Consider the following 14,268-nt stretch of genomic DNA (forward strand, 5'->3'; position numbering starts at 1 on the left):
ATTGGTTAATTTTGCTGGCTAAGGGGCTGGGTGTATGTGTTGTCTTCATCATCATTTCATCATCATCATCATCACCACCACCACCACCACCACCACCACGCACAGGTCACCTATGGGCGTCAAATCAAAAGACCTGCACCTGGCGAGCCGAACATGTCCTCGGACACTCCCGGCACTAAAAGCCATACGCCATTTCATTTTCATTGGAAATAGTTTTGCTAAAATAATTGAATAATCGTAATAATTAAGAATGAAATTTTAAAATATGAAATGCCTCCTTCATAAAACTCCAAACGAGCATTAAGTTAGACGTGCCTTTCGCTATGACTTAAAAATGATAAAGCAGAATTTGTTTGAGGATCCACCCAGCCTCTGGGGGAAATGTTTAACAACTACTCTCTCCTCTTCTTTCTAGCCTTTTCTCAATTACCTAGCGCAGGATTTTGTATGGACTTAGCCTAGTTTTCCGGCCGGATGCCTTTCCTAACAGCAATCATATGCGGAGGGATATGTGGTTGTTTTTCGTTTGATGTGTTGTATATACTTGAAGACGCGTATGAATACAAACACAAATCCGTAGCCCTTGATCTACAGAAATTAACAGATGCGATTAAAATCTCCGACTCAGCCGGGAATCGTACCAGGGCCCTCTGAACCGAAGGTCAGTACGCTGACCATTCCGTGGTGGTGATTATTTTAAGAGGAAGTACAACTGTCCAGCTATCCTCTATAAACACTAATCAGAAGGGAAATCGAAGAGGTCCAACACTCGGAAGAATTAAGATATCATAAAGTGGGGTGGGCACGAAGCGCTAACCATTCAGCCAAAGCACCAGAGGAGGTAGATAATTTAACGACATCCATGATTTATTAAGATTTTGGGAAAGAGAAGCTGTAATTAAGGAACAGGAGTTTTGGTCCGTTATTTTGACTTCCTCCTCCTCCTCCTCCTCCTCCTCCTCCTCCTCGTCCTCCTCCTCCTCCTCCTCCTACTCTTCTTCGGTATGGCCGATCTTCCCGAACTCTACAGGGGAACTCACCTCACGCTGCTATCTCACTTTTGCTGTACTTTGAATTTTCTGTTTTTACCCCTGAAAACAGAAATACTTAATATATATAACACATATTGGGGTTGCGTGAGTGAACTACAATGTTCCTGACAAGGAAGAAGTGTTCAGAATTTCCTAAAGTCTCTTTCACAAATTTATGCATGAATTACCATACACACTTATTAAATTAGTTGGACTGGTGCTCAAGCCTATGCCAATAATACACTGTAATAATTTTCTTACGCCGGACTGAGTGGCTCAGATGGTTGATGCGATGGCCTTCTGATCCAAGTCAGGCAGGTTCGATCCTGGCTCATTCCGGTGGTATTCGAAGGTGCTGAAATACGTCAGCCTTGTGTAGGTAGATTTACTCGCATGTAAAAGAATTCCTGCGGGACTATATTCCGGCACCTCGGCGTCTCCGAAAACCATAAAGTACTTAGAGGGACGTAAAGAAAATTTTTATTATTACCGGGCAAGTTGGCCGTGTGATTAGGGGTTCGCAGCTGTGTGCTTGCATCCGGGAGATAGTGGGTTCGAACCCCACTGTCGGCAGCCCTGAAGATGGTTTTCCGTCACACCAGGTAAATGCTGGGGCTGTACCTTAATTAAGGCCACGGCCACTTCCTTCCCGTTCCTAGGCCTTTCCTATCCCAATGTCACCATAAGACCTATCTGTGTCGTAGCGACGTAAAACAAATAGAAAAAAATGATTATTTTCTTACAGTAAAAAAAAAAAAGTGACTGTATTCAAAACTCATGGCCTTCAATTTTCATTTTCAAGACTACCGCGATAACCATTACACTACAGGCCCACAAGATTGAGTATACTAGGATTCCATATTTGTTATTATTATTGGTTTTATATCCCATTAATATTTCAGTAGAGTATTTCATTGATTTTGTTAATATAAGGGGCATAGAATGTAACCTCAACACAGATGCAAGGTCATTACTTTTTTTAATACTTGCTGTCCTTATCAGTTCTCATGCCCATTATCTTGCTGGGTAATTTGTTCAGTGCATAACACTTTTCTTGGAATATAACTGCAATGTAAGATTATTTAATGACAAGCACTGATACATTATAAACAACACGGCAGTGCGCCAAGAATCATACAGATGCCAATATGTTATTGAAGCTCGCTGAAAACAGCAAGCTGTCCAGTATTGTCATATTAAGGTATTTGCTTAGACCCAGTTTCTTCAACAAATGTTAAGTGTTAACACTGCTCTTAAGGAGACTTAACTAATAATTTAACAAAATGGTTTTCTCATCAAGAATTGTTAACTCTAAGAAATTGTTTTACTTGTGTTAAATTAACATGGCAGCAGCCCTGTGTTAAACCTCTTTAAGAGCTGCTAAAATTTCAAAATGGAGGCATCTAGAAGACATAAGTTTGAAGCTTCACTGCTGTATGAAGACCGTTTTTAAACTGAGGAAAGCAAGGGACGACCCATACTAAGAAAAAACACCTTTTTAGAGTTGTCAGAAGAAAAATTTCTACAAAGATACAGTATTCAATTACCGAAGCCATAATGAACAAGGTACCGGCACTAGAAGAAATTGAAAATAGGTTATGAGTTTCCAACAGATTGAAACTTATCAGTGTCTCCAGTGCAGCAGTTGCGTATAATTTTTACAAGGAGAGGTCAGACCCTGTGTCAAATCAGTTTCAGTGAGCTTAACCCTTCGTTGTCTGATGGTACTTTAAAGTACCATCTCATATTTCATAGCTTTGGAATTATTCCGTAAATCTGACCCTTGTATTTTCCTCATGGTACTTTCAAGTACCTAATTCTTGAAACAGAGATATTTCATTTTTGAGGCTGGTATTGATGAAAAACGCAGGAGATCGTTTTATTCTTAGGAGGAGTGTAGTCATAGTGTTACCACTGAAAACAAATGACATTTTGTTTGATTATTTCTTAGCTCCTATTGTTACATTCCACCTGCAAGTGATCTTAGTACATGCAAGTATGCTTCTGTAATGCAATAAAATACTCAAATTGATGAAATTTGCAATTGGTGTGGATATATAGCTAGTAAATGGCAAGCTACTTAGAAGCACCGTCAGGCCATATGGAGGCTCTCATGTTAGTCATATCCAAAACTGGCAGTAATGCTTTACTGATGCAAAATATTCGGCATTTATGACATAATTTAAGAATATTTCTCCAAATATTAAGACATAACGCATCTCAAATAAAAGTACTAGTATCTATTACATTACAGGTTTGCAATATGTGTGACAAAGCAGCCAGGTTGACTGATGATGATATCTGTAAGATAATAACAGAGGACTTGCCAGAAGATGATTCGGAAAATACTGATATAGAGGAGGAAGAAGAAGATGATCCGGGTGCAGTTACGGGCAATAGTTATACTTTATTTGATGCCATTTTTTATAATGAAGTGGATGCAATAACTCGTGGAGCTGAGGACGGAAATGTTGGAAACTTCCCTCGAGAATCGGACGTAGATGTGGATCCAGTCGCATCTACCTCAAAAGCCTCTCCGATGCGGTAATTAATATTGACTGGAAATGGAGAAAATGAGATTTGGAAACCAGAAGTCCACAGTACAGTATGAATGAAGGTTTGTACATTATTGTGAACTACCAATGAACTGTATTGTTACCATCTGTTGCTTGTATGCTAATAATACGTCTTTCTTCGCCCAGGTCCAACAGAGAAAGTATTTTCTTCATGTGAAACAGCAACAGATGTAATAATAGCCGTGCTTGAACCGGTAATTGAAAATATGATGTTTCAGAGTAATTTGTACGCAACGCAGAAGGATAAGACCCTAAACCTAAAAAAAGAGGAACTATGAGCATTTTTAGGCATTCATTTCTTTATAGGTTATCATAAGCTTCCTGCATGGAAAAACTACTGGTAAACAAGTGAAGGCTTAGGAATCCCGCTAATTAGAAGAACGGTGAGCTGTGACAGGTTTGACACCATACTCACCCTGTTACACATCAATGACAGTTCTAAAATTCCAGAAAATAACACGGACAAGCTTTACAAAGTTAGGCCATTGGTAACAGCATTCAATAGTCATTTTCCAGACATTTACAAGGGAACAAGGGAATTTAGCATCGATGAGTCAAGGATGAGGGAAGGAGTAGTATCAAGCAGTACAATCCCATGAAACCTATAAAAAGGGGTTATAAACTGTGGTGCATTGCAGATCAGAGGGGGTTTCATTCTGAAATTTGACATCTATCAAGGGAAAAATCAGGCCCTAGAACAAGAATTCCAGAATTATGGGCTTGGGGAAAGAGTTGTGCTGAGCCTATCAAAGCCATTCTGGGGACAACACAGAAAATTGTACTTTGATAACTATTTTACTCTCTCCCACTTCTTGAAAGGGTGGAAGAGGAAAATACCATTAGAATGACTAGAAAGGGAATCCCACAGAATGTTATGCCTGAAAAGGAAATGAAAAGGGGGTGTTCTGACCATAGAGTTTCTTCGATGGACATCAGTGTTTTTCTATGGAAAGACAGTAAAGGTGTGTGCTAAGCATCTAATTTCCATGGAACAGAAGCCCAACTGTTTCTAAGAAACAGAAGGATGGAAGTAATGTTACTGTTGATTGCCCGGTTGTTGTGCAAGACTACAATGCATACATGGGTGGAGTGGACCATGCTGACAGACTTCGAGGCGCATATGGTTTAGACAGTCGATCCAAAAAATGGTGGCATAGATTATTTTGAGGAATGATTGAGACAGCATTTGTCAATGCCTACATCATGTACTATAATCTGCATGAAAAAGTCCCCCTAATGGCATTCCGGCGTAATGAAGCCCTAGGACTGATGAACCAGAAAGAAAACTTCCACATGATATGAGGTCACCAAAGTCACCAGAGCAAACTTGTCTAAAAAAAAAAAAGAGGAGGAAAACAGAATATTCTGTGCTCAGTGATGTCAGACTAAGTAACCGTGGAAATCATTTTGTTGTTTTTGTAAAAAAAAACGTGGTCGATGTGAGGTATGTTTGAGAAAGAAGATGCAGTCAAGACCGCATTCAAAGTGTACTACATGTAGTGTTTTTCTTTGCTGCAATGGAAAAAAGAATTGCTTTGCAGAGTATCACAATGTGTAAGTTGTATAGGATCTATGCAAGATGTTCTACATATAAACAATAATATTAGGAAACTTCACACGTATTACACATATTTGCTTTAAATTTTGCTTTTACATTTTTGTAATAGTTTTAGGTATGGAAAACATGTTCTACTAATATTTTGAAACAATAAATGTGATATAATTCCAAAACGTGAACATTCTTATCTACCCGAATATGAAGCCTCCTCTATGCCTGACGATACTTAACCCATTCACCTCACATTTAAATACCATAGGGGTTCACTAAGAAATCACATTTTTAAGGCCACGGCCACTTCCTTCCAACTCCTAGGCCTTTCCTCTCCCATCGTCGCCATAAGACCTATCTGTGTCGGTGCGACGTAAAGCCCCTAGCAAAAAAAAAAAAAAGAGATCACATTTAAATACCGCTCTAAGGCCGTCGTCATCACACTATTATTTAGAAAATCATACAAAACCAACCAGTAAATATTCCTTTCTGAAAATTTGCATGCAGGATAAAGAAGTAATAAACTTAACAATGCTGCTATTTTAGTACGTCTGCTGGGTGTGGTACACCTCAAAACATTCTTCTAAGTGAAGAGCTACGCCACACTTTTTGCACTGCCAGCAACTTTCGCTTCTTTCACCCCAGCTGTAGCACACAACACACCCTCTTGTGACTTTTGATTTCTTCTCTGTAGGGGGAATACGCATGGGAAAGTGGGCCCATGATTTAGCTTGTAATCTGGTTGGGGTGGTGCTCGCTGAAGGTCGACCTCGAACTGAGTACTCTGGCAACTGAACAGTCTCTAGTAGCTGCCGCGCAATGCTAGTTTGGAAGTCCGTGTAGCTCTTCTTTCTGTTAGCAGCGATCTTGTGATACACAGTGAAGGAATTGAAAATACACATATCTAGGAGGTAAAAAAATATTTTCCTATATCCTTTAACTGTGCGTCGCATGACGGGGAACAGAGCTGTAACCTGATCCTGAAGGTCAACACCACCCATCCCCTTCTGGTATTCAAGGCCACACTTGGGCTTTATCACTTCTTCCCTCGGGGTTTGTCCTCTCTTTCGTCTGAGTTTGCCTGTCCCTGTCATGTCAGCTGATTTGTGTTTAGTGGTGAAAAAGCAAACATCCTTGTTATCTTTCCACTTCACACACAACATACTGTTGGCAGCCCACGTCTCATACTCTCCACGTTTTAGTTTCTTCTTACTGATATCGCGAGGCATGTCTTTTCGGTTCTGTCTAACAGTTCCAATTACATTCATCTGCTTGTCGTGTAGTCTTTTGAATAAATCTGGGGAAGAATACCAGTTATCAAAAAACAATGTATGTCCTCAGCCTAACAAGGGTTCACACATGTTCAGCACGACGTTCGTACTTGCTGGCAGACTTGGATCCGTTACATCATCACCTACATAAATTTTGAAAGACAGACAGTAGCCAGAACTTGATTCACAAATTTTGTAAATTTTTATTCCAAACCTAGAACGTTTAGACCTATTACACTGGACATATGAAAGGCGGCCTCTGAATTTCATTAGACTTTCATCTAGAGCAATGTCTTGTGAAGGTAAATATAATTCTGAAAATTTGGAGCAGAAATGTTGTATTATAGGCCTAATCTTTCTTAGTTTGTCACTACTATCTACTTGTTCATCGTCAACAAATTGTAAAAATCGTGAAATTGTAATAAATCTTCCCCTGTTGATGGTTTCACAAAAAATAGGATTGTTTATACACCTGTTTTTACTCCAGTATAACTGTATTCTTGACTTTCGCACTGGACAGTAGTATAACTAACGCAAAATATGCCCTAATTTCGTCGGGTATAGTCTTAATGTACAATATAACTATTTATAATAGTTTATTTAAATCCGCCTTGATCAATACACTCATTAAATGAAAGAAACATTATTTATTAAACCATACATGTTTCGGGAAATCTCAACCATTCCCTTCATCAGTGGTTAGATCAAAGAATAACATAATAAGACACAATCTTTTGTTTTACAATTTGAAGGAGTATTGTGTCCCAATACATCATGTCAAAGAGTAAAGAGAACTTATGAAATATTATAAAAATGATCAATACATACAATTTTGGTTGAACTGAATGAGAAACACTATACAAATTTATGATCTTCAAGTTTTTCTTCTTTTCTTCTTCTTTTTGTTCCTTAAATGATTATATGCTAGCCTAAACAGTGGGTTATCTTCTGTACTTTTCTCATTTAAACTTGATTCAGAATTACATTTTTGTGTAAGGTAAATTTCTAAATTTTCCAAAACATTCATTAGTTTTCCCTTTTTGGTCGAATGTAATAATTTCATGTCATTGGAAATGTCTGTAAATTTATGATTCATTTTTCAACTTTTTTCTGTCAGGATAGCTCAACTGTTTTGCTGCATACGAATTTGTCTCGACAGATATTTTGTCAAACAAAGGGTTCATGTATTCACAAAAAACTGAGAGTTCAGATAGTGGCTGTGTATCAAACTTTTTCAATAAATTTTCACACCCCACTGTATTCACTAAACTTATGTACAACAGGTTTATTTTCACTTTTTGTCCAGTTCCAGTCAGTCAAGTTAGTCTGTGTCGAGGTACGAGCTTGTTTCAAAAGACTCGGCACACCGTCATTATTTGCTTCACTTTCCGTGTCATCAGAACTATTATACGCATCGCTAGTACTCGAACTAAGGATTTCAGGGTCTATTTCATCGTCACAAATATCACTGCCTTCAATATCACTCTCTAAAACACTATCTATTAGCTTCCGTATTCCTTCTTCATCAACACCAGCATATCTGCTTGACGCCATGATGGCAACTGACAAGAGCAAAATTATGTGAAAAAAGATTATCTTATCTCTTGTTCCGGAAGTGTGCGAGAACCTGGTGAAAGGGAAAAAACCGAAGCCACATGTGTAAACTTCAGCTCAGAATGCATACATGTGGCATCTGTGGGTTAGTGACTGAACTATATGGATTGATGTACAGCTGTGCATTGCCACGAGCAGAGCTCGTCATTTGATTCATATGCCACGAGTAACTATGACGAGCTAGGGTCGTCAAATGATAAAAGTACCAGACCCCCCAAAACATACAAAAATTAAAATTATGATTTAAAAGTATTAGCATTTACTATTTGAACATATTTCTTTAGAATAAGGTGAAAAAATCAAGTATAATTGGGGGGCTGACATGGGAAAGCATATAAGTCCAAAAATCACTCTGTTTTCTTTTCATTGCTTTGTGTCATAATAATGTATTGAGTTGCAGAGTCCTTTCTTAGCTAATAATGACGAATTTGCGTTTGTTATATAATAATGGAGGGTTTCTTTTGATAAATACTTAAAATGCTACCAAATCGTCCCCTTGACTTCCGTCGTGATCAGCCTCGTCCGTTCCAAAAGGTAAGTACTCAATGAGTTTTGAATGTTATGTTTATGTGTTTTATCGTTTCAACTGGTGTGATAGGCTATAGCAGTGTTTTCAATCTTTTCAGCCTAATTGAAAAAGGCCTGGCAACAAGTGTACAACGAATGAGGACCTGCTTCAAGGAGCTAAGACTTTGCATAGCGATTTCTGGAAAGAGGATTACTCAGCGCGCTCTAACTTTCTCATGGGACTGATGAGTTTAATACCTATTCAGAGAAGTAGAAAGAGGGTTTCAACAACTGAACAAGAGGGTGACTCACCAACTACTCGCGATCATCAGGTAAATGTGGCTTATAGATTATCAACCTCTGCAGGTCATGTTAAAGTTTGCAGGAAGGTATTCTGTGGTGTCTTGGGGATATCAGATAATCACCTGGGTCGTCTAATAAATAAGAAAAAAGAAGGGCAGTTAGTCTGAAAGGACATAAGAGGGCGAAATCCATGCTCAAATGCCCGTAAATTCAAATATACTGATGAAGATAGGGATCTCAATAAAGCCCATGTACAGTCTTTTCCAGCGGAAGAGAACCATTATTCTAGGCGTCAATCGTCTCAGCTTTACTTGAGCGCAGACCTTATTGTACACAGGATCTATAGGGATGATCAAATAAAGCATCCTGAATGTCAAATGAGTTACAGATTTTTCAGCAGGGTTTTCAAGAAAGAATTTCAGAAGTTGAAATTTCATCCCTTAATGATGATGCTAATCTTCAAGATCTTCCACCAATCCAGAGTACTCCAACAATCAATGAGGCCAAGAAGGACTTACTGTCGAAGGTGGCTTACTTAGATGAAGAGTACAAGGAATTTTACCGCAACATTTGCTTATAATTCAAATTGTTTATGCAATCTGCTGTCTCTTTTCATGTTTTTGAACTTTACAATGGTTTTGATGTATTCTCAAACCTAACAATGGTTTTGGTATTATTGTTATAATGAATAAATCATTCAAACAAGGGCTTTGAAACAGTTTTGTGAATAAATCATTCAAACAAGACCTTTGAAACAGTTTTTTTGCTTCTCCTGTAAAACTGCTGTTTTGGACTTTAGTGCTTTCCCATGTCAGCCCCTCAATTATTTTTCACTATTCAGGCAACAAAGGGTTAATGTACCTGTTGGGGGATACTCAACGGTAACTTGTGTATAAGGTTTTAGATCAATACACTTTCGTTTTCAAAAAAATTGAGGACAAATGTCATGAGGCAGGATCTGCTTCGGACCAAATGGAGGTGATAGAACACTAAAAGGCTAACACATTTTACTTAAACCCTTTGTAGAAAAGCAAAGGAGGAATGGATGGCTGAGATAACTAAGAACATTGGAAATGATATTGCTGAATGAAAAACTGACAGATTTCATCGGCACATCAGAGCCTTAAACCAAAAACTCAAAAGTGAAAAGTTCTATAATAAAGGATAAAAATGGGAAAATCTTAATAGATGCGAATAAAGACAGCCTGTGGTGGAAAGAATACCTTGAAGATCTGTATGATGGGAATGTATCTAATAAAACATGGTATATTGAACTGGAAAATGATATAGAAGATGATAAGGGCCCTGTTATCACAAGAAGAGAATTTGAATCGGCGCTTGAGAAAATAAGTGACAAAGCTTGCGGTCCAGATAACATACCAGGAGAACTACTAAAGATTATGGCTGAGAAAAAGAAAGACCTACTTTATGATGTAATCTGCAGATGCTCCGATAGTGGCAAAATTCCTGAAGACTTCACCAAAAGCAGAACAGTTGTGATACCAAAGAGAGGAATTAGTTTAGAATGTTCTGAACACAGAACCATAACACTGCTCTCTCATGCATCCAAAATACTATTGTCAATAATAAAAGCCAGGATAAATAACAAACTTGATTTGCAAATTGATCCAGACCAGTGTGGTTTCAGGAAAGGGATGCGAACAAGAGAAGCAATTTTGGCTCTAAGAACAATATTAGAAAGAAGAATGGAGATGAATAGAAACACATATATAGCATTTGTAGATATTGAAAAGGCTTTTGATAATGTAAATTTTGACCAACTCTTCAAAATTATTAAATCTTCGGGATTAGACTGGAAAGATAGGAGGCTGATACTACGACTTTATAAAGATCATACCACAACAGCAGCCAGGAGGTAAAAATCAGGAAGGGAGTAAGACAGGGTTGCCCACTATCACCATACCTCTTTAATGTATTCATCGAAAAAGCTATAAAGAAGTTCAAGACCAACACATAAGGAATTAAAATAAATGAACAACAAATCCATTGTATTCGATTTACAGATGATATAGCAGTGGTTGCAGACTCAGAAAAGGAATTATCCAAGATGATGAATATACTGTCATCAAATTTAGTACATTTATACTTAAACATTAACATGAAGAAAAAAAAAAATTAGTTGTAAGTAAACATCCTGAGTGAAAACACACCAACATCAGGCTTGCTAACAAAGTAGTGGAACAAGTCACCAGTTTCTCTTACCTCGGAAGTCTAATCACCATTGTAGCAAAGAGATAAGAAGAAGAATAGCGCTTGCCAAACAAGCATTCAGCAACAAAAGAAATCTTTTGACCAGTATACATCTAGATATTGAGATCAAGAAAAGTTTTGTGATGTCATTTGTGTGGAGCGTACTCTTATATGGATGTGAATCTTGGACAATCCAAGAACAGGATAGAAAACGGCTTGAAGCATTTGAGATGTGGGTCTGGAGGTGAATGCTAAAGGTTAGTTGGACTGAAAAAAGAACTAACGAAAGTATCCTGTGAGAAATACAGGAGAAGAAACAGCTGATGATAACAATACATAAAGAGCAGCTAAATTCATGGGACACAGTGTGTCATAATATCTTTTTGACCAATCTACTAGAAGGAAAGATCTTACGAAAGAAGGGAAGAGGTCGACCTAGGAAGCAATTCCTTCAAGTATTGATTCAAAACGTTGGATGTAGTTCCTACTGTGAGATGAATAGACAAGCCGAAGACAGAAGACAGTGGTTGAATCGACAAGGCATTGCCTTTAGACAATGATGATTGATGATGTCAGGTCTGCTACCTAATAATTTCCAAAAAAATTATGAATCCCCCGATTGTAATGCAACATTACAAGCTATTAGAATCATTCCGTATTGACTGTTTTCACTTTACAAAGGTGAAAAAATGAGTGTATCCTCCTAATTCAATACATCATATATTCCATCATTAGACGGAGTAATCAAATTCAAACATGTTTCGGCTCGTTTGAGCGATCTTCAGTGAAAAAAGTGGGGGGAGGGGGGTGAAATAATTTACATAATACAAGCTAAACAATGCCAAAAAACATAATGAAGGAACAAATGAAAAAACAAAAGAGAGCCTAGACGGAAACAAAATTAGCACAATATACAATATTTACATCATCATGTGGAGCAAAAAACAACTCACTGTGACAAAATTCAGTGAAACGGGTTAATACAAAACATTATTGAAACTAAAAACTGTGTCAACCTAAGAAGAAAAGAAATGAAAACAAATGATACAGACAGAAATGAACAATATGTGCACATAGTGAGGTTGTGGACCTCTTAGTTTACAAAATATTGGTTTTGTAACAATACAAAACAGGATGAAATCACTGTCAAAAGTACAGGCAGAAAATCTATCTTTGTAGAAGCCCATTACATCAAATTGGCTAGGAGGGGAGCGGAAGCAAAAAAGTTTGAGAAACCAAGCCTGACATAACATGCAGGCGAAAAGCCTGTGACAAGGAAACACACCGATGAAACTTAAAGCTTTAGAACAGCAGCATTCTCAATATCTTCTCAGTCGAGCGGTCCCATTCTTGATTATCGTTTCATAATGTTGGCTGGCTGGTTTGCCTTATTATAAAAGGTTGGAAGGTCTGCGACATAAAATTGAGAAGCTGTGTTAGGAAGATGACAGATGCATGGTAAACTGTAAGTGACCTAGTGGAAACCGTCATTGAAGTTCCAATCTGTAATGGAAAAAAATGAAGTTGTGTCAGAAACTTGGGCTGATAAGTAAAAAGTGTGGAATATTTGCGGATATTTACATCGATCATTTAGAGCATTCTCACATCATTGGCAAGATTAATGGCATTCAACACTGGACACGCTTTGTAGATGACGTTTTTTATTTTAGACTCGCGTTACTAACAGCAACACAGTACTTGAATTTCTCAACTCCATTGACCCACATATAAAGTTCACCATAGAGTCGAAAACAGTAATGCCCTTGATTACCTAGACTTAACCATTGTGCGCAACTGCAATAACACTTTATCCTTTAGTATATATAGCAAACCATCCAACAAACTTCTGTGCACCCAGACATACATAAAAAAGCAGCTTACAATAGCATGGTCCTCAGAGAATGAACTGTTCCTTTATCTCATAAGAATTTAAAAAAAAGAAATTAATACTATTTACAGTATTGCAGAACACAATGGTTTCAGTAGAACCTTCATCAGCAGAATCATCAATAGATATAACAGCAGGCCCAAAACTACCCTAGAAAAATATTCCGCTCCTAAAGAAAAGTTTTCCACATTCACTTACAATAATAGTACCATTTACCAAATTTCTAATATTTTAAAAAACACAACATCAAAATAGCATATAGAACCTCCCACACCAACTCTAATCTCATTTTCAGTCCACACACTGTCAACAATAACAATATTAATAACAAATATTTGAACTCCGGAGTTTACAAATTAGAATGCCAATCCTGTAATTCCCGCTATATTGGTCATACAGGCCGCAATTTTGTCATAAGATACGCCGAACATCGCAACGATCTCAAATATAATAGTTTTTCAGCTATGAGTGAACATCATAAAGCATCCAGCCACGAATACACTTCAATAGATAAGATCTTGCATTATGAGCAAAAAGGCACCTTACTCAACGTTCTCAAGAGCATCCACATCGATTTAGATCAGTTTATGAATCCCTCTCACAATTTAAATGAAGTCAACAAAAAAAAGAACATTCTACTTAAAACATTCATTCTATATATTTGTCAGAACTTCCATAATATAAACAAACCCCGCCTCCATCTCTCCAACTCACCACCACTCCCCCCTCCCCCCTCCCCACACCAGCCCTGCACCACCCCTTCCCCCTCCGCTCCTTCCATCCTCGCAAACACAGCTGAACCAACAATAGACTCGTACGAGACCGTTACTTTGAGAAGGCCGGGCCGTTTGAGAGGACAACCACCTTCTAAACACCGTAAGTTTAAGCTTTCTACACACCCATTCCACACTTTTTACTTATCAGCCCAAGTTTCTCACACAACCTCATTTTTTTCCATTACAGATTGGAACTTCATTGACGGTTTCCACTAGGTCACTTACAGTTTACCATGCATCTGTCATCTCCCTAACACAACTTCTCAATTTTATGTCGCGGCCCTTCCGACCTTTTATAATAAGGCAAACCAACCAGTCAACATTATGAAATGATAATCAAGAATGGGACTGCTAGATTGATAAGATATTGAGAATGCTGCTGTTCTAAAGCTTTAAATTTCATCGGTGTTTTTCCTTGTCGCAGGCTTTTCCCCTGCACGCTATGTCAGGCTTGGTTTCTCATACTTTTTCGCTCCCGTTCCCCTCCTATCCAATTCGATGTGATGGGTTTCTACAAAGATAGATTTTCTGCCTGTATTTTC

The 14,268-nt window shown here is 38.0% G+C and overlaps 1 protein-coding gene across 2 annotated transcripts in view; it reads left to right on the forward strand.

Moving 5' to 3' along the window:
* TM9SF4 (transmembrane 9 superfamily protein member 4) overlaps positions 1-14,268 on the forward strand; it is a 221,945-nt gene that overhangs the window by 193,423 nt on the left and 14,254 nt on the right. The window contains exon 10 of one of the 2 annotated variants that reach the window (XM_067145471.2): positions 8,668-9,474. The exons of the other annotated variant lie outside the window; for it this stretch is intronic. Within the exon in view, the coding sequence (XP_067001572.1) occupies positions 8,668-8,676 (9 nt within the window). The 3' untranslated portion in view covers positions 8,677-9,474. Of the gene's footprint in view, positions 1-8,667; positions 9,475-14,268 lie in introns of those variants that run through there. 2 annotated transcript variants of the gene reach the window in all.

The sequence above is a fragment of the Anabrus simplex genome, chromosome 4, assembly GCF_040414725.1.
Source record: "Anabrus simplex isolate iqAnaSimp1 chromosome 4, ASM4041472v1, whole genome shotgun sequence".
Taxonomy (NCBI): Eukaryota; Metazoa; Arthropoda; class Insecta; order Orthoptera; family Tettigoniidae; genus Anabrus; species Anabrus simplex.